Raw genomic sequence first — 27,438 nt, forward strand, 5'->3', positions numbered from 1 at the left:
ATCCATTTCTTGCTACTCCAAGTCTGCAGATTATAGTCTCATTACTTCACACCTCGTCAGTTACTTTGCTGCCCAAAATATCAAAACTCATCAACTATTTTTAGTGTCTCATTTTCTTCAGAACTGTCAGATTTTATTTGACTTTCTTCCATATCCTTGTTTTACCTTCTACATCCACTAATGCGCGATTCACTTTAAGTGCCTGCAGAAAGTGCATCGGACCACCTTCAGTCTGTTTCTCTACTGTTCTCCTCACAAATGACTCGCAGGGAAAAATGAACACTTTCTGTGCAACTTCTAATTTCTCTTGCATTAATACAATTATCATTTCTCCTATTGAGGTGGATCTCAACAAAATATTTTCAGAGACAAATAAGAAAGTTGGTGATTTAAACTTGTCAACAATGTCTCACCACAAAGCAAAATGCCATTGTTTTGATGACAGCCACCCTACCTGGTGAGAACGACATGCCATGCAGCAATACTGCAGAAGAAAACAGACAAACACAGTGTAGGCTGTCTCTCTGGTAGACCTGCCGCATCTTTTAAGTGTTCTGCCAACAAAACATTTTTTATACCACTGTTTCAATTTAGTTGCTCAGTATTTTAATTACTAGGTATGTTGTTGAATCAATGGCCTTTAAATACGTGTGATTTATCATGTAAGCAAAATATTATAGAATCCATATAGTTCTTGTAGTGGACCTCACTCTTTTCTGTCTTTAGAGTCAACTGCCACTTTTTGCACCATACAAATATAAGCAAGGAAGTATTTTATCTCCTGCGCTTTTTAATGTTGTGATGGAGGGAATGAATAGGGCAGTTAAAGATATAGTAAAAGAAGAAGACAAAAAGATGATTTTTGCAGATGATATGGTAATATGGGGTGATAAAGAGGTAGATGTACAGTTACAGCTTGATGCCTGGAAGGAAATAATGAAAAGATATGGATTAAAAATAAATAAAGATAAGAGTGAAGTAATGGTATTTGAAAGAGAGAAAGGAATCAATGGAAATATTACCTTGAATGGAGAACCCCTCAAAGTGGTAGAAAGTTTCACTTATTTAGGGAGTGAAATATCTAGGGACGGAAGAATAACTAATGAAATTAGTAGGAGGTTACAGAAGGCAGGCAATTTCTACCAAACAATAAAACATCTGATTTGGAATAATGGAGTTTCAGAAAGAGCAAAACTCCTTATATATAAGAATTATTACATCCCTATTGTCACCTATGGTGGAGAAACATGGACAATGACAGAAAGGGACTGGAGCAGACTGCAAGCAGGGGAAATGGAATTTCTCATAGTAGTTAAGGGAAAAACAAGAATGGACGGAGTAAGGAATGTAGAGATTAGAAAGGACCTCAAACAAGAAAGTATGAGAGGAGAAATTGAAACAAAGAGATTAAGATGGTATGGGCATGTTAAGAGGATGCATGGGCAGAGACGCCCCAAAATTATGGAGGAACTAAAGATGGAAGGGAAAAGACCTGGAGGGCGCCCAAGGACACGGAGGAAAATGGGAGTGAGAATATCTGTTGAAAGGAGAGGTGTGACCTGGCAGCAAGTGGAGGAAGGAAAGTGGTGGGAGGACCGAGCCAAACGGAGAGGACTCGTCAGCACCCAGAACCGGCAGTAGCTGGAGCGGGATTCGGATGTAGATAGATAGACAGATATCTTGTCTAAATCTTTTTAAAACACTGAAAAATGAAACCATGTGACAGCAGTAAGTGTACACCACCACTGCTAAGGCACAACACATACTGGATGTTTCATTTTTCAATGTTTTGTGTTTGATTAAGACAGTATAATGGAATGGGGTATATTTTTCTGTCGTGTGAAAGTCAGCTGTGGAATCTTTTTGGGTTAAGTGACATGTAGAGCTGTTACAATTTTTTTGGAAGTACACTCTATTTTTCCACCTAATAATTCTCACGAAAATGTAATTTGTGATGATATTCACAGTTTTCACCTCATTTCCATTATTGCGCCAGCACTGTGAAGACAATCAAGATCGAAACCAGTGGTGAATAAATAAAGTTTTGCATCACCTCGATTCCGAGGGTTCCAGAACCTGTACAAAAAATTGGAATACAGATCAACGTAAACATCATTTTCGCCCTTCTTATTGCTCGTGAAAACCACATATTGCCCGTTGTACTGCCACACAGCAAACCTTCAGAGGTGGTCCAGATTGCTGAACACACCGATACCTCTCATACCCAGCAGCACATCCTCTTGCAGTGATGCATGCCTGTATTCGTCACGGCATACTATCCACAAGTTCATCGAGGCACTGTAGGTATAAATTGTCCCACTACTGAATGACAATTTGGCGTAGATCCCTCAGAGTGGTTGGGGGGCACGTTCGATAGGGCCCGTGTCTGGATAACGTGCTAGCCCCTCTGTCGTTATCCTAAAGGAAGTCATTCACAAGATGTGCATGTCGAGGGCACAAATTGTCGCCAATGAAGAGGAATGCCTCGCCAATATGCTGCCAATACGGTTGCACTATCAGTCAGAGGATGGCCTTCTGGTATCGTACGGCCCCACATAATGCCACCCCGAAACAGCACGGGACCTCCACTTGCTGCACTCGCTGTACAGTGTGTTTAAGGCGTTCAGCCTGACTGAGTTGCCTCCAAAAACGTCTCTGATGATTGTATGGTTGAAGGCATTCGAGACACTCATCGGGTGGTTGAACTACAGATACCACGATCCACGTACCTCCTTCCTGGTGGAATGACTGGAACTGATCGGCTGTCAGACCACCTCCGTCTAATACGCACTGCTCGTCTATGGCCGTTTACATCTTTGGCGCGTTTAGGGACTTCTTTGAACAAACAAAGGGACTGTGTCTGTAATACAATATCCACAGTCAACGTCTGTCTTCAGGAGTTCTGGGAAACGGGGTGATGCATAACTTTTTTGATCAGTGTGTTTTTAAGACAGCCCAGTGTTTACCATGCTTCTCTCCAAGTATACTGATGCTGTTGACAGTTGTCTGAAAAATTTTTGTCATACATCCGTATTAAGTCAGGCACTAACCGCAGCTTCAGAACTCGGCCGCCTCTCCGGGCTCGGCACTTCCTTCTCCTCTTCGATTCTGGCCGACCGGCGGGCGTCCGAGTTCTCGGTAGCAGCCGCAGGACGCGGCAACGTCCGGCTCTCGGCAGTCGCGTCAACAGTGGCAGGTTCCGCCAGGGACGGTGCGGGAGTGGCCGCTGACCTGTCCAGCGACGCAGCCCGAGGTCCCGCAGGGGGGACCGCTACTGGCGGTGGGGGTGGAGCCGCCTTCTTCTTACGAGGTCCTCGCCCTGCACGGTGACAGAATTTTTCAAGGTTAAGCACACAACTGACAGTTTTATACACTAGGCTATAAAACTTATATCCACCAGAGACAAATGTAAACAAGACTACAAGGAAAGGAAAAAAAAAAAAAAAAAAAAAAAAAAAAAAAAGAAGAAGGGACTCTCTGTTTAAAATTTCAGTCTATCCTTTGTTTCCTAAAACTGGTAAGTAGGAAAGACACACAATATTAAACGAACAATCAAAGTTGCTTTTCATTTCTTCTTCTTCTTGTGTCTGTCTGTTCATACATAAATTAATGATGATGTAAATAAAATAGAAACAAACTTCCACATGGGAAAAATATATTAAAAACAAAGATTCCAAGACTTACCAAGCGGGAAAGCGCCGGCAGACAGGCACATGAACAAAACACACAAACACACACACAGAATTACGAGCTTTCGCAACTGGCAGTTGCTTCGTCAGGAAAGAGGGAAGGAGAGGGAAAAATGAAAGGATGTGGGTTTTAAGGGAGAGGGTAAGGAGTCATTCCAATCCCGGGAGCGGAAAGGCTTCCCTTAGGGGGAAAAAAAGGACAGGTGTACACTCGCACACACACACATCCATCCGCACATACACAGACACAAATGTCTGCTTGTGTCTGTGTATGTGCGGATGGATGTGTGTGTGTGTGTGTGTGTGTGTGTGTGTGTGTGTGTGTGTGTGTGTGTGTGTGTGCGCGCGAGTGTACACCTGTCCTTTTTTCCCCCTAAGGGAAGTCTTTCCGCTCCCGGGATTGGAATGACTCCTTACCCTCTCCCTTAAAACCCACATCCTTTCATTTTTCCCTCTCCTTCCCTCTTTCCTGACGAAGCAACTGCCAGTTGCGAAAGCTCGTAATTCTGTGTGTGTGTTTGTGTGTTTTGTTCATGTGCCTGTCTGCCGGCGCTTTCCCGCTTGGTAAGTCTTGGAATCTTTGTTTTTAACATACATAAATTAAAATTGATCAGCCAAGATTTCTGTTTGCAGGTGACAGGTAATCTCAGAAATTATACTAGATACTTTGATGTGGTTTCTACTGATGAATAGACCGATTCACGAGGAAGGGTTGTGGATATAATTTACAATTACACTGAGGTGATGAATATCAGTGGACATAAGACGCACATAGACAGATGGCAGTAGAACCACTTACCCAAGGTGTGAGAGGAGAGTGCATTTTCAGATCTGACAATTTTACGCGGGTGATTCAAGTAAACATGTTTCTCACATCGTTTTGGCCGCACGACAGGAATTAACAGGCATGGAACATTCCATTTCAGAAATCATTAGGAAATTCAAAATTTCGAGATTCACAGTGTCAAGAAATACATGGAAATAGCCTGGAGATACTAAAAGGTATCAGATAGATTATATAATGGTAAGACAGAGATTTAGGAACCAGGTTTTATATTGTAAGACATTTGCAGGGGCAGATGTGGACTCTGACCATAATCTATTGGTTATAAACTGTAGATTAAAACTGAAGAAACTGCAGAAAGGTGGGAATTTAAGGAGATGGGACATGGATAAACTGACTAAACCAGAGGTTGCACAGAGTTTCAGGGAGAGCTTAAGGGAACAGTTGACAAGAACGGGGGAAATAAATACAGTAGAATAAGAATGGGTAGTTTTGAGGGATGAAGTAGTGAAGGCAGCAGAGGATCAAGTAGGTAAAAAGATGAGGGCTAATAGAAATCCTTGGGTGACAGAAGAAATATTGAATTTAATTGATAAAATGTAAAAATTCAATAAATGAAGCAGGCAAAAAGGAATACAAAATGAGATCGACAGTAAGTGCAAAATAGCTAAGCAGGCATGGCTAGAGGACAAATGTAAGGATATAGAGGCTTATCTCACTAGGGGTAAGATAGATACAGCCTACAGGAAAATTAAAGAGACCTTTGGAGAGAAGAGAACCACTTGTATGAATATCAAGCGCTCAGATGGAAACCCGATTCTAAAGAAAGAGGGGAAAGCACAAGGGTGGAAGGAGTATATAGAGGGTCTATACAAGGGCGATGTACTTGAGGACAACATTATGGAAATGGAAGAGGATGTAGATGAAGATGAAATGGGAGATACGATACTGCGTGAAGAGTTTGACAGAGCACTGAAAGACCTGAGTCGAAACAAGGCCCCCGGAGTATACAACATTCCATTGGAACTACTGACTGCCTTGGGAGAGCCAGTCCTGACAAAACTCTACCATCTGGTGAGCAAAATGAATGAGACAGGCGAAATACCCTCAGACCAAGAATAATATAATAATTCCAATCCCAAAGAAAGCAGGCATTGACTGATGTGAAAATTACTGCACTATCAGTTTAATAAGTCACAGCTGCAAAATACTAACACGAGTTCTTTACAGACGAATGGAAAAACTGGTAGAAGCCGACCTCGGGGAAGATCAGTTTGGATTCCGTAGAAATATGGGGACACGTGAGGCAATACTGACTCTACGACTTATTTCAGAAGGTAGATTAAGAAAAGGCAAACCTACATTTCTAGCAACTGTAGACTTAGAGAAAGCTTTTGACAATGTTGACTGGAATACTCTCTTTCAAATTCTGAAGGTGGCAGGGGTAAAATACAGGGAGCGAAAGGCTATTTACAATTTGTACAGAAAGCAGATAGCAGTTGTAAGAGTTGAGGGGCATGAAAGGGAAGCAGTGGTTGGGAAGGGAGTGAGACAGGGTTGTAGCCTCTCCCCGATGTTATTCAATCTGTATATTGAGCAAGCAGTAAAGGAAACAAAAGAAAAATTTAGAGTACGTATAAAAATCCATGGAGAAGAAATAAAAACTTTGAGGTTCACCGATGACATTGTAATTCTGTCAGAGACAGCAAACGACTTGGAAGAGCAGTTGAACGGAATGGACAGTGTCTTGAAAGGAGGATATAAGATGAACATGAACAAAAGCAAAACGAGGATAATGGAATGTAGTCGAATTAAGTTGGGTGATGCTGAGGGAATAAGATTAGGAAATGAGACACTTAAAGCAGTAAAGGAGTTTTGCTATTTGGGGAGCAAAATAACTGATGATGGTTGAAGTAGAGAGGATATAAAATGTAGAGTGTCAATGGCAAGGAAAGCGTTTCTGAAGAAGAGAAATTTGTTAACATCGAATATAGATTTTAGTGTCAGGAAGTCGTTTCTGAAAGTATTTGTATGGAAGTGAAACATGGACGATAAATAGATTGGACAAGAAGAGAATATAAGCTATTGAAATGTGGTGATACAGAAGAACGCTGAAGATTAGATGGGTAGATCACATAACTAATGAGGAGGTATTGGATGGAATTGGAGAGAAGAGAAGTTTCTGGCACAACTTGACTAGGAGGGAGGATCAGTTGGTGGGACATGTTCTGAGGCATCAAGGGATCACCAATTTAGTATTGGAGGGCAGCGTGGAGGGTAAAAATCGTAGAGGGAGAGCAAGAGACGAATACACTAAGCAGATTCAGAAGGATGTAGGTTGCAGTAGGTACTGGGAGATGAAGAAGCTTGCACAGGATAGAGTAGCATGGAGAGCTGCATCAAACGTCTCAGGGCTGAAGATCACAACAACAGCGTCAAGAATGCATAGAGGTTAGAAAATTTCAAGCATTACGTATCACCACAAATAAGGCAGTGGCTCACAACCTTCACTTAACAAGTGGTGTTTCAATAGATTTGTCAGTGCTAACAGCCAAGTAACAATGTGTGAAATTACCATGGAAATCAATGTGGGATGTACGACAAACATATCTGCTAGGACACTGCAGTGAAATTTGGTGGCAGTGGGCTGTGGCAGGAGACAACTGATGGCATAACATTGCATGCAGTGTGTCTCCTGGGCTTGTGCCTGTATCGATTGGACCCTAGAGGAATGGTAAACTGTGGCCCGATCAGACAAGTTGGTAAAAGCTGATCGTAGGTTTCGAGTGTGGCACAGACAACACAATGCCGTGGACCCAAGTTGTCAACAACGCACTATGTAACCTGGTGATGGCTTTATAACGGTGTAGGCTGTGTTTACACACAGTGGAGTGGATCCTCGGGCCCAACTGAACTGAACATTGACTGGAAATGGTTACATTTGGCTACCTGAAGGCCATTTGCAGCCATTCACGGACTTCACGTTCCCGAACAATGACAGATCTTTTACGGATGACAATACGCCAACTCACCGGGTCATCGCTTTGACGAATGTTCTCAACAATTCGAGCGAACGATTTGGCCACCTGGATCGCCAGCCACAAATCCCGTGTGACATTTATTGGACATAATAAAGAGGTAAGTTTGTGCACAAAATCTTGCACCTGCAACATTTTCACAATTACGGATGACCGTAGAGGCAGCACGGCTCGATATTTTTGCAGGGGACATCCGACAACTTGTCGAGTTCATAAGCCGTCGAGTTTCTGCACTAAATTTGGCAAAAAGAGGTCCGACTCGATATTAGGATGAATGCCCCGACCATCACCTCAGTGTACATCGTGAGAATTGGGTGAACTACGACGAATTAAAGCTCCATACACGGGGGAAACGGTGCTATCACTATCTAGCATACAGTCCACCAGCCCCCACACTTTCGAGGGCGGCACGAATAATGTCAGGATTACAAAAACGGGTGCAAGAGATTACTGGAAGAACGAACAACAGAAGTACGGCACCTGTGGAAGACAGCGAGGACGTAGAAGTGCTGTGCTCGCCGTGCACCGTTCTGCCGGGCACGCCAGTCGCCAGGTTGGACACGGACCTGGACAGCGGCACAGAGTTGCCAACAGTGGGGCCGGTCCGCTTCGGCAGGGCTGCTGATGTGCCTGTAGCTGGTGGCAGTTTGCTTCTTCGTGGCAGGGTGCTGGAAGCAGAGGAGAAACGCTGTAAAAAACACACACACATGCACACGCACTCGCACACGCACAAACAAACAATTTAGAAGAATAGATGCAGATTATTTGGTACGCAGATCATCCGCACACAAGTGTGGGTGTTATGTGGTAATTTAGAACGCGTACTTACACTCAGAATATAAATTTATGGTTGCAAAGACGTAGGTGATAAAAGCATTCACAAGTGGTTAAATAGCGATATCTGTGAACGACTGTTTTAGCACCCGAGTGATGCTGGCAAAGTGAACATAGTGTTTTTGGCAGAGGAAAAGAGCCTATGTGATGGTGTACCCAGCATAGTTCCTTAGAAATAAAAATCTGGTATCAGGGAACGACTCACCCCCCCCCGCCCCTCTCCTCGAACAGCTAGGACCCACTTGAATATGTTTGTAGCTTGTCGAAAGAACGCATACAGCACTTTGATGATAGTATAGGTAAACGGGTGAAGGCAGTTACTTCTAATGTAAACGTTCTGATTGCTGTAGTTAACTGCAGAATACTGTAATATTAGTGTACAGCTTGCAACTCAAGTCTTTCAGAGTGAAAGTATCCACAGTATTAAATTAATTTTAAGTTATACTCATCTCACAGTAAAAAATGACAAGTACGGGTACAGAGACCAAGAAGACAGCATCCGTCTACAGACACAATCCACGAGTGGGTGAAAAAAAGACTTTGTCACAAAAATCACATTCTCCATTTAAGTTATGCTCATCTCATCTCATACCCATGTAAGTTGTTACATGGATCTTTTTTAAACTACTGCACCCACATACTGCTATTTAGGAATAAAATGAAATATTTAGTCATCGATGTATCCATCCTATTTTATATCCCTATTTATTTCAAATGAAACTGAAAGGTGTTTTATTACTCCATCAAAAGCAAGTTTTATTATCTCTGCCTGTCGCATACACCTATAAGAACTGTCACCTCCTCGGCAATGGTGATTTATTTGACAATCATAACTGTGTGTCATCTCACGAGAACAACAACTGACTGCATCGTAATGCTTACGGGACAAGTGACGTTTACGGGTGTGAACATTCAAAGTGAGAGCGACACATATAATCAGTCTGACCAAATTTCACATGCGGAGGTACTTGTCTAGCCAATATCGTAATTTCGAACAGCCGCAGCACAATCGGTCACATGAACGTTCGTAAAAGTAACTAGTAACACCGCTAAACCTGCTCAGCACCGCTAAACCTGCTCACCACCGCTAAACCTGCTCACCACCGCTAAACCTGCTCACCACCGCTAAAACTGCTGAACACCGCTAAAACTGCTGAACACCCAATTGCAAAAGCTGTGTCACACATCTCAACTCATTCGGCACATTTGAGAAGTGGATTTCAGGTGTTTGTACTTCTGGCATTTTAATTGAGTGACCAACATTTCAACAATAGGTTTTAGTACATTTCAGCCGATTACACGGCTGAAGTGCCACTAAATGACTAAACGATTATGTCAATCGTGAAGAGAGATGCATTTGTTACGAAGAGTGCAGTCCAAAGTTACAGTGCTCGACAAACGGTATATACACTCCTGGAAATGGAAAAAAGAACACATTGACACCGGTGTGTCAGACCCACCATACTTGCTCCGGACACTGCGAGAGGGCTGTACAAACAATGATCACACGCACGGCACAGCGGACACACCAGGAACCGCGGTGTTGGCCGTCGAATGGCGCTAGCTGCGCAGCATTTGTGCACCGCCGCCGTCAGTGTCAGCCAGTTTGCCGTGGCATACGGAGCTCCATCGCAGTCTTTAACACTGGTAGCATGCCGCGACAGTGTGGACGTGAACCGTATGTGCAGTTGACGGACTTTGAGCGAGTGCGTATAGTGGGCATGCGGGAGGCCGGGTGGACGTACCGCCGAATTGCTCAACACGTGGGGCGTGAGGTCTACACAGTACATCGATGTTGTCGCCAGTGGTCGGCGGAAGGTGCACGTGCCCGTCGACCTGGGACCGGACTGCAGCAACGCACGGATGCACGCCGAGACCGTAGGATCCTACGCAGTGCCGTAGGGGACCGCACCGCCACTTCCCAGCAAATTAGGGACACTGTTGCTCCTGGGGTATCGGCAAGGACCATTCGCAACCGTCTCCGTGAAGCTGGGCTACGGTCCCGCACACCGTTAGGCCGTCTTCCGCTCACGCCCCAACATCGTGCAGCCCGCCTCCAGTGGTGTCGCGACAGGTGTGAATGGAGGGACGAATGGAGACGTGTCGTCTTCAGCGATGAGAGTCGCTTCTGCCTCGGTGCCAATGATGGTCGTATGCGTGTTTGGCGCCGTGCAGGTGAGCGCCACAATCAGGACTGCATACGACCGAGGCACACAGGGCCAACACCCGGCATGGTGGTGTGGGGAGCGATCTCCTACACTGGCCGTACATCTCTGGTGATCGTCGAAGGGACACTGAGTAGTGCACGGTACATTGAAACCGTCATCTAACCCATCGTTCTACCATTCCTAGACCGGCAAGGGAACTTGCTGTTCCAACAGGACAATGCACGTCCGCATGTATCCCGTGCCACCCAACGTGCTCTAGAAGGTGTAAGTCAACTACCCTGGCCAGCAAGATCTCCAGATCTGTGCTCCATTGAGCATGTTTGGGTCTGGATGAAGCGTCGTCTCACGCGGTCTGCACGTCCAGCACGAACGCTGGTCCAACTGAGGCGCCAGGTGGAAATGGCATGGCAAGCCGTTCCACAGGGCTACATCCAGCATCTCTACGATCGTCTCCATGGGAGAATAGCAGCCTGCATTGCTGCGAAAGGTGGATATACACTGTACTAGTGCCGACATTGTGCATGCTCTGTTGCCTGTGTCTATGTGCCTGTGGTTCTGTCAGTGTGATCATGTGATGTATCTGACCCCAGGAATGTGTCAATAAAGTTTCCCCTTCCTGGGACAATGAATTCACAGTATTCTTATTTCAATTTCCAGGAGTGTATTTTGATAGTACGACATAAAGTTGGCTCTCCCTGTGTGATTGTGTCAGAAATGCAGTAAAGAATAAACGGTATTCTACCTGTAACTGGCAGTGAGAGTCACAAGAGGTCAACTGTCGCACAAAGTTAAAATTGCAATACAACTCACCAGTGACGCAAATGCCTGTAAGAGGAAAACCTGGTGGCAAAGCCTTAAAACCTTGACTGTGGAGTAACAGAACAGTCATCTGGTAAGGAGTTAGTCTGGTTTCATACTGTTTCTAACTTCCGGCTGAGTATACTTCAAGAGTGAAACGTGGCAGGGGCTCGGTGACGATTTGGGCAGCTGTATCGTGGTATACTTCATGCCCGACAGTTAGTCTACAAACTTACAGCCGAGGATCACGTGACTGTGAAGTCCTAAAAGATCTAGCACTCATTTCTGTGTTTGCGTGGCTTTGTGCAACATTCAAAGTGAGAATGACCAAATATCCTAGGAACTTTTACCCCCGGCACATTACACACACATTCCCGCAGCTGACAACAGGAGACCACCTGCCCATTTTGCCTCGCACCACAAATCACTGCACAGGAAGACTGTCCGTATTTTATTCGTATGAAAGAGAGAGAATTCCGTTCGGATACTTTTCCTCTCTGCATCAAAAAAAATGATTTTTTTCAAGGGTTGCATTTGTCATCTGTTACAGTTAGTCGTGAAGTTTTAATTATCACTCAGAGAAAATAAAGTTACATATTTAGTGTTTCCTTTGCAAGTACTTGCCCATAGCTGTGGTATACAATGAAATCCTTGCGAAACAGAACCGCAGCACGCCACTGTTGAAGTTGAGACGGGTCGTGCCATTCCGTTTCGGCTCCCCTAGTGCCGTGATGCGGTTTTGTGGCTCAGGAGTTTCTATGTGTACAGCTGCTGCAGGCTTGTGCTCAGCAACGGATAAAAATCAAACTGTAATTTTATTTGTGGTCACAACTGCGCAGCTACCTGTGTAAAATGCACATATTCCTCCAATTTCTTGTCCCTAGTGAGTAGTGACCAAATCTGTTGCAGTTTTCATCTGAAGAGGTGTCAGAAACAGTGTAACATCTGACGCTAAAAGAGGAAAATGGTGTAGGAGAGCAGTCACCTGTTGCTAGTCGGGGGTGGCATCTCCCGGGCGGCAATCGTCTTGTCGCCAGGGTGCGTGTCGGGGCCGTCACTCAGCACGGACGCCTCGTGGTAGCCGGAGCTGTCCGAGGACGTCCGCGAGTGGGTCACCGTGGGGGCAGTCCCGTCGTGGTGCGACACGACCTGCAATGTAACGGGATTGCCAAAATCGAATACTCTCTGCAAAATAGAGTACATATTTAATTGCGAAACTTTCTGTGTTAACTGCACACAATTTTATGAAATTCTCCTGAAGTTACACGTATTTAACTTCAGTGGTGTGTGGGGGGAGGGGGGGGGGGGCGTTGGGAGGACACTATGGAGGTGGGAGTGAGGACGTGGAAGGGAGAGTTGCGTGTGGGGTCACGGGGAGCATTAGAGTGGTAGGTATGAGACCGAGGGTGGGCAAGGCAGAGGTGGGATGGGGAGGGTGTACTGAGGTGGGTTGGGAAGGAGATAATAGCACACAAAAAAACATGTCGTGTCGAAACAAACGTGTCGTGCCGAAACAAACGTGTCGTGCCGAAACAAACGTGTCGTGCCGAAACAAACGTGTCGTGCCGAAACAAACGTGTCGTGCCGAAACAAACGTGTCGTGCCGAAACAAACGTGTCGTGCCGAAACAAACGTGTCGTGCCGAAACAAACGTGTCGTGCCGAAACAAACGTGTCGTGCCGAAACAAACGTGTCGTGCCGAAACAAACGTGTCGTGCCGAAACAAACGTGTCGTGCCGAAACAAACGTGTCGTGCCGAAACAAACGTGTCGTGCCGAAACAAACGTGTCGTGCCGAAACAAACGTGTCGTGCCGAAACAAACGTGTCGTGCCGAAACAAACGTGTCGTGCCGAAACAAACGTGTCGTGCCGAAACAAACGTGTCGTGCCGAAACAAACGTGTCGTGCCGAAACAAACGTGTCGTGCCGAAACAAACGTGTCGTGCCGAAACAAACGTGTCGTGCCGAAACAAACGTGTCGTGCCGAAACAAACGTGTCGTGCCAAAACAAACGTGTCGTGCCAAAACAAACGTGTCGTGCCAAAACAAACATGTCGTGTCAAAACAAACATGTCGTGTCAAAACAAACGTGTCAAAACAAACGTGCTGTACAAAAAAACATGTCATTAAAAAACAAATGTGTCATTAAAAAAACAAACATCATAAAAAACAAATTTCATACACAACAAAATGTTATTTGCTTCTAAAAGCCCTACATTAGCAGAATACATTAACTTCACAGAAGTTGCTCTAGCCTACAGAATACCTGCTTGGAAGTGGCTTTACTGATCACCACTGCAGAGTCCCGCTTATCGCGGCCTCTGGTGTCGGCACTGTCGGTGGTCACGGCAGGCGGAGGTGGGGCCGGACGCCTCTTCCTGGCGGGAGCGCGCGGGGGAGGTGCGGCGGGAGCCGAGTCTGGGGAGCTGGACCTGCCGCCCAGGCTGCCCGACGATACGCTGCCCGTGATGGCACTCACCTCGGTCCCCGTCTGTGAGGAAGGGCGGGGCTAGCTCACTACGGGGGGTGCCTCGCAAAGCAACAGGAGTGGGGCGTCCAACACACTGCATTACATTGCAACATACAGGGGAACACTTCGTGGCGCAGAACTACAATGCTTCTGCAAGCCGTACCGTTCAATATCCAGCAATAACTTAAGACTGACTACAGCTTTTTGGTGGAAGTTACATACGTGTCGGTACAGGTGTAGGTGTAGGTAACATTAGAAACTGGCTCCAGGTTCCACGAGAGAATACTATACAAGTGGTGTTTGAAAAGTGTTTTTAGACATAGTCCCCTCTCAGACTTATACACTTCATCCGACACTGCTCTAATTTGCTGATCCCTTCCGAATAATAGGAACTGTCCAAGTCTGCAAAATAGCTATTAGTTGCTGCAATCACCACCTCATTTCAATAAAATCTTTGTCCCGACAGCCATTTCTTCAAATTGGGGAACAAATAGTAGTCCGAGGGAGCTAAGTCTGGAGAACAGGGAGGACTTGATACGAGTTGGAATGCAGTTTCCATTAATTTTGCGACCACAACTGCTGAGGTGTGTGTTGGTGCGTTGTCGTGATGAAAAAAATACTTTTTGCGGTCGAATCGCCAGCATTTTTCTTGCAGCTCGGTTTTAAAATGGTCCAATAGTTATGAATAATATGCACATGTAATAGTTTTACCCTTTTCCAGATAGTCGATGAGGATTAGCCCTTGCGAATCCCAAAAGACAGTCGCCAAAACCTTTCTGGTTGAAGGAATGGTTTTCGTCTTTTTTGGTGCAGATTCTCCCATGGTAACCCACTGACGAGATTGCAGTTTGGTCTTAGGTATATGGTAATGTATCCATGTTTCATCCACAGTGACGGAGCGATGCTTAAAGTCCCGCAGTTTCTTCCTGAACAGCTGCAGACAATCCTTGCTACACTTCACACGATTCCGTTTATGGTCAAGCGCGTGCAATCGCGGAACCCATCTTGCGGATAGCTTTCTCACGTCCTAATGTTTATGCTAAACATTATGTATCCGTTCATTTGAGGTGCCCACAGCACTAGCAATCACACGCACCTTAACTCTTCTGTCATACGTCACCAGATGACGGATTTTAATGATTTCTGAAGTCGTGACCTCCACATGGAGTCCAAAACGTTCATCATCACTTGTACCCATATGGCCACTCCGAAAATTTTGAAACCACTTATAAACAATTCTAACTGACTGCAGAGTCACCGTAATTTTTATCAAGCTTCTCTTTAGGCTCCTGAGGCGTTTTACCTCTCATAAAGTAATGTTTAATCACCACACGAAATTCCTTTTTTTTTTCCATTTTATGACAATCACTCGACTTGCTTCATTCACACGAATGCCAAACACAAAGAAATAGACCAATATGGCTGAAACTTGGTGCGCATCCCTTCAATACGCGCTGGTGGTGCCATCTCTAGGCGGACATTTCAAACACCCCTCGTACATTGACAGAACTCTTACCATTCAACATGCGACTGTTTCAAATTCACAACGGTCCTCAAAATTTTACTCCCTGGGCTATAAGAAAGTTTCCCATCTGTTAAACAGGAACCTCACGACCAACAAATTGGCTTCCCAGTGCACACAGGCAAGTTCCACGTGCCTGCTGCATTCCAGTATGTTACAGTGCTCAGAGACTATCTTAAGGCAACAACATCCACTGTGTGGTGCCTGGACCTCATATTCTCTCGTTGCGCCATCATCCCGTACCCATACAACAGCTGGCAATGGGAACATTATTCCAGTTTTCCTTTCGGACAGGGTTTAGAAATAAGACATCACAGGATGTACGGATCGAGCCTCACGGGCTTGTCAGCGTCAACAATTTCTTCACTTTACGCTAGCAGCATCTTTCTACGAATAAGCTCTGCAGAGGATACAAACGGACCCAACAACAACGAACATGGGAGGTTCTAATTGCTTATTTATCAAAGTATTTAGGCAACGGCCTTGCCGCAGTGGATACACAGGTTCCCACGACGTCACCAAAGTTAAGCGCTGTCGGGAGTGGCCGGTACTTGGACGGGTGGCCATCCAGCTGCCACGCGCTGCTGCCATTTTTAGAGGTGCACTCAGCTTCGGGACGCCAATTGAGGAGCTACTCGACCGAATAGTAGCGGCTACGGTGAAGAATCCCATCATAGCGACCGGGAGAGCGGTTTGCTGACCCCACGCCCCTCCTATCCGCATCCTCCGCTGAGGATGACACGGCGGTCGGATGGTCCCGGTATGCCATTCGTGGCTCGAAGATGGAGTGATTTTATCAATGTAGCTACATTAGGATGATTGGACCGTCTTCAACCAAGTCATCATTACCCTCCTCCCCCCCCCCCCCACCCCCCCCCACCACCCCCCACCCCCATATGTGTCCCTAAAAGCTCGACTATTTCAAAAAGACTGTGGTGACCAAAAGTTTAGTTTGACACACTGCACCTGCCCGACACGGCACCTTTAAGTTGAGAGCGAATGTAGTTATACGACGGCTTTGCAGCAGCCCACCTGGCGGGCAGCGGGGTGCGGCGGTGGCGGCGCCACGTGGCCGCGCTGCAGCTTGGCTCGCCGCCGCCTGCGCTCCTGCTCCTTCTGCAGGGCCAGCGCGTCGGCACCGCTGGCGTCGCCCGCCATCACGCACACCTCCGTCAGCCCGTAGTCGCCCAGAGTCAGCTCCGGCCGCAGTCTCTCCTCCAGGTTTACTGGAACAAATCACGAGCGCGGCTCAGTCTTCGGGACGCTTATGCAAAGGATTGAACCCACGAGTGTACAGGCGAAATGGAGAAAAAGAGCTGCTGGCTTGCTTGTTCGGTAGTGATGGTTCAAAAATGACAATTTCCACAAACTGTAACAGGTTATTGTTTCTGCTTTGAAGGGAAGTTTGTTGTTGTTGTGGTCTTCAGTCCTGAGACTGGTTTGATGCAGCTCTCCAAGCTACTCTATCCTGTGCAAGCTGCTTCATCTCCCAGTACCTACTGCAACCTACATCCTTCTGAATCTGCTTACTGTATTCATCTCTCGGTCTCCCTCTACGATTCTTGACCTCCAATGCTAAATTGGTGATCTCCCAGTACCTACTGCAACCTACATCCTTCTGAATCTGCTTACTGTATTCATCTCTCGGTCTCCCTCTACGATTCTTGACCTCCAATGCTAAATTGGTGATCTCCCAGTACCTACTGCAACCTATATCCTTCTGAATCTGCTTACTGTATTCATCTCTCGGTCTCCCTCTACGATTCTTGACCTCCAATGCTAAATTGGTGATCTCCCAGTACCTACTGCAACCTACAGCCTTCTGAATCTGCTTACTGTATTCATCTCTCGGTCTCCCTCTACGATTCTTGCCCTCCAATGCTAAATTGGTGATCCCTTGATGCCTCAGAACGTGTCCCACCAACCGATCCCTTCTTCTAGTCAAGTTGTGCCACAAACTCCTCTTCTCCCCAATTCTATTCAATACCTCCTCATCAGTTATGTGATCTACCCACCTAATCTTCAGCATTCTTCTGCATTACCACATTTCGAAAGCTTCTATTCTCTTCTTGTCCAAACTGTTCATCGACCATGTTTCACTTCCATACACGCTTACACTCCATACAAATACTTTCAGAAGCGACTTCCTGACACTTAAACCTAAACTCGGTGTTAACAAATTTTCCTTCTTCAGAAACGCTTTCCTTGCCATTCCCAGCCTACATTTTATATCCTCTCTACTTCGACCATCATCAGTTATTTTGCTCCCCAAACACCAAAACTCCTTTACTACTTTAACTGTCTCCTTTCCTAATCTAACTCCCTCAGCATCACCCAACTTAATTCGACTACATTCCATTATCCTCGTTTTGGTTTTGTTGACGTTCATCTTATATCCTCCCTTCAATACACTGCCCATTCCGTTCAACTGCTCTTCCAAGTACACCTTAGGTTGTTTTAAAGGTGTACAAGGTTTGAAAGCAGACCTGTGACCCCAATGTGATGGCCTCCCCCTGTTAGCTCTGGCCGCAGTTTTAGCGTCCAGGTGTTTTACCGTGCTCTGGACTAAACAGAAGAGCTATCCCGGCGGTGGGTACTTACTGGGGTGGCGCAGCTCGTACTTGCTGGGGTCCAGGTTCTTCTCGTCGCAGGCCATCTTGAGGACTGCAGCCAGGCCCATCTGGGGAGTGACCCGGCATACCAGCAGCTGGTTGCGTGGCAGGTGCACCTACAACACACACGATTCCGTCATACCACACTACAGCCCAGCTTACGTCCCCGTACATGACCAAACTTATTTGTCAAATTCGCTCTCATCTAGCCACGGATATCTTAAACGATCCCGTACACGATCCAATAACTTCGTAAATTTAACTTTTCGCGCTGACGCCGTTCATCTAGGCTCTATTTTCACACTAGGGGGACGGCTACATATGCAGGCAATGCATTTCTAGCACTGGTGCTGTGTTTAAAGAACAAGAACAGGCAGAAGAAGAAAAGTTGATGGCCCAGGCAATAATTTAAAATGAAAAATATAGAGGGTGTTTCAAGAAGAACGGCCCGATTTCGAAACTCCATAGCTATTGAAAAAAATACTATAAAATGTGATGGACTGCACAATATTCAAAAATTCTTTTACGTTTTAGCTGTGCTATTACAAATGATCTACATGCCCACCAGCAGCGGCACGAACAATATCACAGGTAGATGCCGTGTTTCTTGAATTCCGCAAGCCTTCCGATACAGTTCCCCACAGTCGTTTAATGAACGAAGTAAGAGCATATGGACTATCAGACCAATTGTGTGATTGGATTGAAGAGTTCCTAGATAACAGAACGCAGCATGTTATTCTCAAAGCAGAGAAGTCTTCCGAAGAGTGATTTCAGGTGTGCCGCAGGGGACTGTTGTAGGGCCGTTGCTATTCACAATATACATAAATGACCTTGTGGATGACATCGGAAGTTCACTGAGGCTTTTTGCGGATGATGCTGTAGTATATCTTGAGGTTGTAACAATGGAAGGAAGATCTGCAACGAATTGACGCATGGTGCAGGGAATGACAATTGAATCTCAATGTAGACTAGTGTAATATGCTTCGAATACATAGAAAGAAAGATCCCTTCATCATTAGCTTCAATATAGCAGGTCAGTAACTGCACGCAGTTAATTCCATTAATTATCTGGGAGTGAGCATTAGGAGTGATTTAAAATGGAATGACCTTATAAAATTATCGGTAAAGCACATGCCAGACTGAGATTCATTAGAAGAATCCTAAGGAAATGCAATCCGAAAACAAAGGAAGTAGGTTACAGTACGCTTGTTCGCCCACTGCTCGAATACTGCTCAGCAGTGTGGGATCCGTACCAGATGTGGGTTGATAGAAGAGATAGAGAAGATCCAACGAAGTTATATAGTCAATGACAGATCTGGTTCCCCTGCCTTCCCAAGTATACTGGTGAATGTTCTTATGTTTAAAAAAGGAGTTTGTGATCACTAAGCCCATACTGGCACAGAAATCAAAGAGTTGTTTCCCGTTCCTGTTGGCCTCCATATCCGCTCCAAATTTACCCATACCCTTCTCATACCCTTCTGTTCGATTTCCAATCCTGGCATTAAAATCACCCATGAGCAGAACACTGTCCTTGCCCTTTACTCTAACAACTACATCACTGAGTGCCTCATAAAAACTATCCATTTTATCTTGATCTGTCCCTTCACAATGCGAATATACTGACACAATCCTAATTTTCTTGCTAGACACTGTCAAATCTATCCACATCAGTCGTTCGTTTACATACCTTACTGCAACTACGCTGGGTTCCATTTCTTTCCTGGTGTAAAGCCCTACACCCCATTGTGCTATTCCTGCTTTGACTCCTGACAGGTAGACCTTGTATTCTCCCACTTCCTCTTCTTTCTCACCCCTTACCCGGATGACACTAACAGCTAAAACGTCCAGCCCCATCTTACTTGCAGCCTCTGCCAGCTCCACCTTCTTCCCAGAGTAGCCCCCATTGATATTAATAGCTCCCCATCTCATTACCATTTGTTTGCCAAGTTGTATCTTCGGAGTCCCTGTTTTGTCAGTTAGAGGTGGGACTCCGTCACCTCCAAAGGTCCGAGGCATTTTGCTCTGATTGTTGCCAGCATCATATTTAAAGTACCGGGGAAGCAGGTTGCTAGCCTTACTTGCCCCGAGTCCCATTGAGTTTTACCCCTAACGGTTGAGGGACTAACCGGTGGATTTGGTAGTCTTTGCCGTATGAGCACACAGGTGACCACGACCCAGAATATGTCCGAGATGCCACAATTTACCTGCTTTAACAAAAAATTTTGCGGCTCTTAGTCTTTTCTTCACTTAATATGTATCACGAGATACACTACACGATCAAGAGCATCCGGATACCTTGCTGAAAATGACTTACAAGTTCGTGGCGACCTCAATCGATAATACTAGAATTCAATATGGTTCTGGTCAACACACAGCCTTGATGACAGCTTCCACTCTGGCACGCATACGTTCAATCAGGTGCTGGAAGGTTTACTGGGGAATGGCAGCCCATTCTTCACGGAGCGCTGCACTGAGGAGAGGTATCGATGTCGGTCCGTGTGGCCTGGCACGAAGTCGGCGTTCCAAAACATCCCAAAGGTGTTCTGTAGGGCTCAGGTGAGGACTCTGTGCAGGCCAGTCCATTACAGGGATGTTATTGTCGTGCAACCACTCCGCCACAGGCCGTGTATTATGAACAGGTGCTCGATCGTGTTGAAAGATGCAATCGCCATCCCTGAATTGGTCTTCAACAGTCTGAAGCAATAAGGTGCTTAAAACATCAATGTAGGCCTGTACTGTCATAATGCCATGCCGAACAACAAGGGGTGCAAGCCCCCTCCATGAAAAACAAGATCACAACATAACACCACCGCCTCCGAATTTTACTGTTGGCACTACACACGCTGGCAGATGACGTTTACCGGGCATTCACCATACCCACACCCTGCCATCGGATCGCCTCATTGTGTACCGTGATTCATCACTCCACACAACGTTTTTACACTGTTGAATAGTCCAATGTTTACGCTCCTTACACCGAGCGAGGCGTCGTTTGGCATTTACTGGCGTGTTGTGTGGCTTATGAGCAGCCGCTCGAGCATAAAATCCAAGTTTTCTCACCTCCTGCCAAACTGCCACAGTACTTGCAGTGGATCCTGATGCAGTTTGGAATTCCTGTGAGACGGTCTGGATAGATGTCTGCCTATTACACGTTACGACCTTCTTCAACTGTCGGCGGTCTCTGTCAGTCAACAAACGAGGTCGGCCTGTATCTTTTGTGCTGTACGTGTCCCTTCACGTTTCCACTTCAATATCACATCGGAAACAGTGGACCTTGGGATGTTTAGGAATGTGGAAATCTCGCGAAGAGACGTATGACGCAAGTGACACCCAATCACATGCCCACGTTCGAAGTCCGTGAGTTCACCGGAGCGCCCATTCTGCTTTGTCACGATGTCTAATGAGTACTGAGGGGGATGATATGGAGTACCTGGCAGCACAATGCGACTAACATGAAAGACTTGTCTTTTTGGGAGGTATGCGGATACATCAGAATTTCTAAAATCATTAGGGGAAGTGGCAACGAAACGACTATTCACGTTGGTGTGTAGAATATATGAGTCTGGCGACATATCATCTGACTTCCGGAAAAGCATCATCCACACAATTCCGAAGACGGCAAGAGCTGACAAGTGCGAGAATTATCGCACAATCAGCTTAACAGCTCATGCATCGAAGCTGCTTACAAGAATAATATACAGAAGAATGGAAAAGAAAATTGAGAATGCGCTAGGTGACGATCAGTTTGGCTTTAGGAAAAGTAAAGGCACGAGAGAGGCAATTCTGACGTTACGGCTAGTAATGGAAGCAAGGCTAAAGAAAAAACAAGACAAGTTCATAGGATTTGTCGACTTGGAAAAAGCGTTCGACAATATAAAATGGTGCAAACTGTTCAAGATTCTGAAAAAAAGTCTGGATAGATGTCTGCCTGTTACACATTACGATCCTCTTGAACGGTCGGCGGTCTCTGTCAGTCAACAGACGAGGTCGGCCTGTATGCTTTTGTGCTGTACGTGTCCCTTCAGATTTCCACTTCACTGTCACATCGGAAACAGTGCACCTAGGGATGTTTAGGAGTGTGGAAATCTCGCGTACAGACGTATGACACAAGTGGCATCCAATCACCTGACGATGTTCGCTTCCGTGAGTTCCGCTGAGCGCCCCATTCTGCTCTCTCACGACGTCTAATGGCTACTGAGGTCGCTGATATGGAGTACCTGGCAGTAGGTGGCACCGCAATGCACTTAATATGAAAACCGCATGTTTTTGTGGGTGTCCGGATATTTTTGATCACATAGTGTACACGGAAGCAAAACACAATACACTTTTACCAGCTACCAGTGCTATTTTGTTTTTATATTTGAACATAGTTGTCACTGATGTATGAATTCACAATACAGTGATGTAAACTGTAATGTAACTTTTTTATTACATTTGGTGTAAAACGTCAAACGCAAGCAACGTCCCCTATCTTGTCAAATTTTCCGTCAATGAAATTTCCTCTCAAACACATCATTCTAAAATGTTTAGCAAACTTACTAATGTTAGACAAATTGTTTGGTCGTGTAAAGGGGACTTAAGTACTTATGCTGGCGATGAATACAAGTGTGCCTACTTTCATTTACAGCACCAACGAACAAAACACTAAAAAGGTTTCATATACACCTTCTTTACGTTGACTGAAGCAGAATTAAAGATGAAAGACCAAAGGACTGTTACATTAAAAATTTCTGTATGCAAACACGTAAGTAGTTAGTCGATCTAAACCACCTATGGGCAAACGGCGATTTCAATCCGGTCTGCAGGAGTAGTTTGAGAGAGAGAGAGAGAGAGAGAGAGAGAGAGAGAGAGAGAGAGAGAGAGAGAGAGAGACTGACCTGGAGGCGGAAGGTGTGCTGGAAGGGCAGCTGGTGCGGGTGTTCCTGGAGCGCGGGAGCGGCTCCAGCGGCGGCGCCGGCGCCCTTGGGCAGGACGCGCACGCTCCAGGCCTCCAGCAGCCCTATGGGCGTGGAGGGCTTGTAGGGCAGCGCGCCCTTCTCGCCCAGCGGCTGCAGGCTGTGACCGCCGGGCGACAGCCGGTGCGACGTGCACAGCTGCACCAGTAGGTCCATCATAGGCGTCCTGCACACAGCCGAGGAAACAGCAAAGTGGTCACTACCGGTACAACCAACTACTACACTACTGGCCATTCGAATTGATACCCCAACAAGAAAGGCAGATGATAAACGGCTACTCATTGGACAAATATGTTATACTAGAACTGACGTGTGATTACATTTTCACTCAATTTGGGTGCATAGCTCCTGAGAAATCAGTACCCAGAACAACCACCTCTGGCCATAATAAAGGCCTCGATACGCCTGGGCATTGAGTCAAACAAAGCTTGGATGGCGTGTACAGGTACAGCTGCCCATGCAGCTAAAAGACGATACCACAGTTCATCAAGAGTAGTGACTGGCGTATTGTGACGAGCCAGTTGCTCGGCCACCATTGACCAGACGTTTTCATTCTCCAGAGAATATGCTCGTCAGGGCTCCAGTCAAACATTTTCTGTATACAGAAAGGCCCGTACACGACCTGCAACATGCGGTCGCCCATTATCCTGCTGAAATGTAGGGTTCCGCTGGGATCGAATGAAGGGTAGAGCCACGGGTCGTAACACATCTGAAATGTAACGTCCACGGTTCAAAGCGCCGTCAATGCGAACAACAGGTGACCGGGACGTGTAACCAATGGCACCCCACACCATCACGCCGGGTGATGCGCCAGTATGGCGATGACGAATACACGCTTCCAATGTGCGTTCACCGCGATTTCGTCAAACACGGATGTGACCGTAATGATGCTGTAAACAGAACCTCGATTCATCCGAAAAAAATGACGTTTTGCCATTCGTGCACCCAGGTTCGTCGTAGAGTACACCATCGGAGGCGCTCCTGTCTGTGATGCAGCGTCAAGGGTAACCGCAGCCGTGGTCTCCGAGCTGATAGTCCGTGCTGCTGCAAACGTCGTCGAACTGTTCGTGCAAATGGTGGTTGTCTTGCAAACGTCCCCATCCGTTTGCTCAGGCATCGATACGTGGCTGCACGATCCGTTACAGCCGTGCGGATAAGATGCCTTTCATCTCGACTGATAGTGATACGAGGCCGTCGGGATCCAGTACGGCGTTCCGTATTACCCTCCTGAACCCACCGATTCCATATTCTGCTAACAGTCATCGGATCTCGACCGACGCGAGCAGCAATGTCGCGATACGATAAACCGCAATCGCGATCGGCTACAATCCGACCTTTATCAAAGTCGGAAACGTGATGGTACGCATTTCTCCTCCTTACACGAGGCATCACAACAACGTTTCACCAGGCAACGCCTGTCAACTGGTGTTTGTGTATGAGAAATCGGTTGGAAACTTTCCTCGTGTCAGCACGTCGTAGGTGTCGCCAACGGCGCCACCCTTGTGTGAGTGCTCTGAAAAGCTAATCATTTGCATATCATAACATCTTCCTGTGAGTTAAAATTCGCGTCTGTAGCACGTCATCTTCGTGGTATAGCAATTCTAATGGCCAGCAGTGTACTAAATCAACAGTACACCTATAATGTTACTCCTGTGAAAGGATTTTTATTATGTGACAGTGACTGTATATAATCTAAAGGTATAGTATAGTGTTAGGTCTCTAGAAAGACTCCTATTGAGAGGAAACAACAACAAAACAAACAGGAATCGAACCTAGGTTCTATTAGTAATAAAGTGAACTGTAATTAACGTACACTGAAGCGCCAAAGAAACTGGTACACCTGCCTAATATGGCGTATGACCCCCGCGAGTACGGTGAAGCGCCGAATCAATTTGTGACATGGACTCGAATAATGTCTGGAGCAGTGCTGGAGGGAACAGACACCATGAATCCTGCAGGGCTGTCCATAAATGCGTATGAGTACAGGGGGTGGAGATCTCTTCTCAATAAGGCGTTGCAAGGCGTCGCAGACATACTCAATAATGTTCATGTCTGGTGGCCAGCAGAAGTGTTTAAACTCGGAAGAGTGTTCCTGGAGCCACTCTGTAGCAGTTCTGAACATGTGGGGTGTCGCATTGTCCTGCTGGAATTGCCCAAGGCCGTCGGAATGCATAACGGGCATGAAGGAATGCAAGCGATCGGACACGATGCTTACGTACGTGTCACCTGTCAAGAGTCATATCTAGACGTATGAGAGGTCCCATATCTCTCCAACTGCACTTGTCCCACACCATCAAAGAACCTCCACCAGCTCAAACACTTCCCTGCTAACATACAGGGTCCATGGATTCATGAGGTTGTCTCCGTACCCATACACGTCCGTGGCGCTCGATACGACTTGAAACGAAACTCCTCCGACCAGGCAACATGTTTCCGGTCATCAACAGTCCAATGTCGCTGCTCAGGGGCCCACACGAGGAGTAATGCTTTGTGTCGTGCAGTCACCGAGAGTACTCCGAAAGTCCACATCGATGATGTTTCGAACGCAGAGACTTGTCGATGGCCGAACATTCAAAACTGCAGCAACTTGCGGAAGGATCGCAATTCTGTCACGTTGAAAGAGACTCTTTGTTCGTCGTTCGTCCCGTTCTCGCAGGATCTTTTCCCGGCCGCAGCGATGTCGGAAATTCGATGTTTCACCGAATTTCTGATATCCGAGGTAAACTCTTGAAATGGTCGAACGGGAAAATCCCCGTTTCATTGCTACCTCGGAGATGCTGTCCAATCGCTCGTGTGTCGACTTGACACTATGTTCAAACTCACTCGAATCTTGATAACCTGCCATTGTAGTAGCAGTAACTGATGTAACAGCTGCGCCAGACACTTTTCTTATATAGGCATTGCCGACCACAGCGCCGTGTTCTGCCTGTTTATGTATATGTATTTGAACACGCATGCCTGTACCCTCCGCAGTTTCTTTGGGGCTTCAGTGTAGAAGGAAACGGTCCCTAAAGTTGTACGATGTACTAGCATGGTTCGTAGGCGAAGTTACCTATAGGGACTGACTTTCTATTTTGCTGATAAGATATAAGGCAGTAACGCAATTTAGGAAATATGGTACCAGTGATTTGACGTAAAAGACACTGTAGGAATATTAATATGTTTAGGCAATAGCTAGCTGTCAATATCTACCTGTGCGTTGTTGTAAGAAGCTAATTATCGTTCCGTTACAAGTAACTGACTACTAACGATGGAGCACTACCAATTGGGACAAGGTGTCCTTTGTCACTTAATTATAAGAAATTACTATCATTTAAATAGTTATAAAGTAATTATATCTTTTGTACCGATGAACTGTATTCTCAAGGAACATAGAGTTCCTTATACTGTTTAGCTCAGTTGGGGCATCTGACACCTGAATCTATTACAATCCCAATAGGAGTAGCTATTTCCTTAGGGCAGTAGACGTTGTAAGAATGAAAGCCGTACTTCTAGAGTAAATTTATTGTAATGTGGAATCTAAATCTTGCTCCAATATCAGCACAGGAACCCAGAAACCAGACTATCAGTGGACTCTGCTCTAAGCTAAACAGTTAGTCAACACACAATATTAGAAAACACTGTTAATTACGTAACGCGTGAAATAAACACTGGTATTTCAATAATAAGAATCATTAAAGTGAATATTTTAAAACTTCTCTTGATAATCATACTTGGATGAAACTTATAACTACCCTTTACTGAAAATACGTGGAGAACTCCAGAACTTATGCTCACTAAATGATTATGTACTTTACAATTGCACAAAGTTTATTAACTTGTATAAAGGAAGATAACTGCTTTCCAGCTCAGTTACAAAGCGTACTCGGAAATATCGTAGCACTAGCGGTAGAACGCTGTATAGGTAAATGACTAAGAATAGACACGGGTGCTCATTGCAGAGTTTAAAGAACTCAAACTTATTCGAGAAAAATACACCACATAATCGGTCCGTGCAGTTATACAGTACTTTGAGATCAAGGTGGTGGCGATGTCGGTCTCCTGTGCTATTCAAAAAAGGCGGCGAAAGTAGCCATAACTGTTCCTGTGTAACAAGCTCTGCAAATCCTCTTCTCAGGGTCGGATTTTCGTAGTACAGAGGCGGGAAAAGTATGCCATCAATAATAAGCCAAATTACGTGCACGTCCGAGGTATGTTATACAATCTTGCAATTCTTCTCGCCTCGTTCGGTTAACAAGATGTGCACACATTGTCTGGAAGCCACAGACCGAGTCATGCCCCACAGGAGCTTTGCAGTTCGACCGCCGTTTCCACCTTCTCTAGGCCCGTTTAGCCATTTCCGTTGCGGAGGGACTTTCCTCCAAGCTTTGCATGATTACAAACTTACTTTCCCTATGCATGGAACAGTATTGCAAGGAAAATTTTAGCTTTTCCATTCTCTTACAGTGTACTATTTTTGAAATTACATCAATAGATGAATTACGAATACATAAAAAAAATCAAATTGCTGCACTATGGGACTTTACATCTGAGGTCATCAGTCCCCTAGAACTTAGAACTACTTAAAC

General features: G+C 45.8%; 1 protein-coding gene across 5 annotated transcripts in view; it reads right to left on the reverse strand.

Moving 5' to 3' along the window:
• The window catches only part of LOC126295342 (uncharacterized), a 673,108-nt gene that overhangs the window by 107,692 nt on the left and 537,978 nt on the right, over window positions 1-27,438 (reverse strand). For all 5 annotated transcript variants that reach the window (XM_049987813.1, XM_049987810.1, XM_049987812.1 and 2 more), the window contains exons 3-9: window positions 22,793-23,036; window positions 17,905-18,031; window positions 16,336-16,529; window positions 13,578-13,802; window positions 12,297-12,460; window positions 7,992-8,179; window positions 3,051-3,319 (exon numbers count right to left, since the gene is read on the reverse strand). In XM_049987813.1, the coding sequence (XP_049843770.1) occupies window positions 3,051-3,319; window positions 7,992-8,179; window positions 12,297-12,460; window positions 13,578-13,802; window positions 16,336-16,529; window positions 17,905-18,031; window positions 22,793-23,036 (1,411 nt within the window). The remainder of the gene's footprint in view (window positions 1-3,050; window positions 3,320-7,991; window positions 8,180-12,296; window positions 12,461-13,577; window positions 13,803-16,335; window positions 16,530-17,904; window positions 18,032-22,792; window positions 23,037-27,438) is intronic.

This window comes from Schistocerca gregaria, chromosome 11 (assembly GCF_023897955.1).
Source record: "Schistocerca gregaria isolate iqSchGreg1 chromosome 11, iqSchGreg1.2, whole genome shotgun sequence".
Lineage (NCBI taxonomy): Eukaryota > Metazoa > Arthropoda > Insecta > Orthoptera > Acrididae > Schistocerca > Schistocerca gregaria.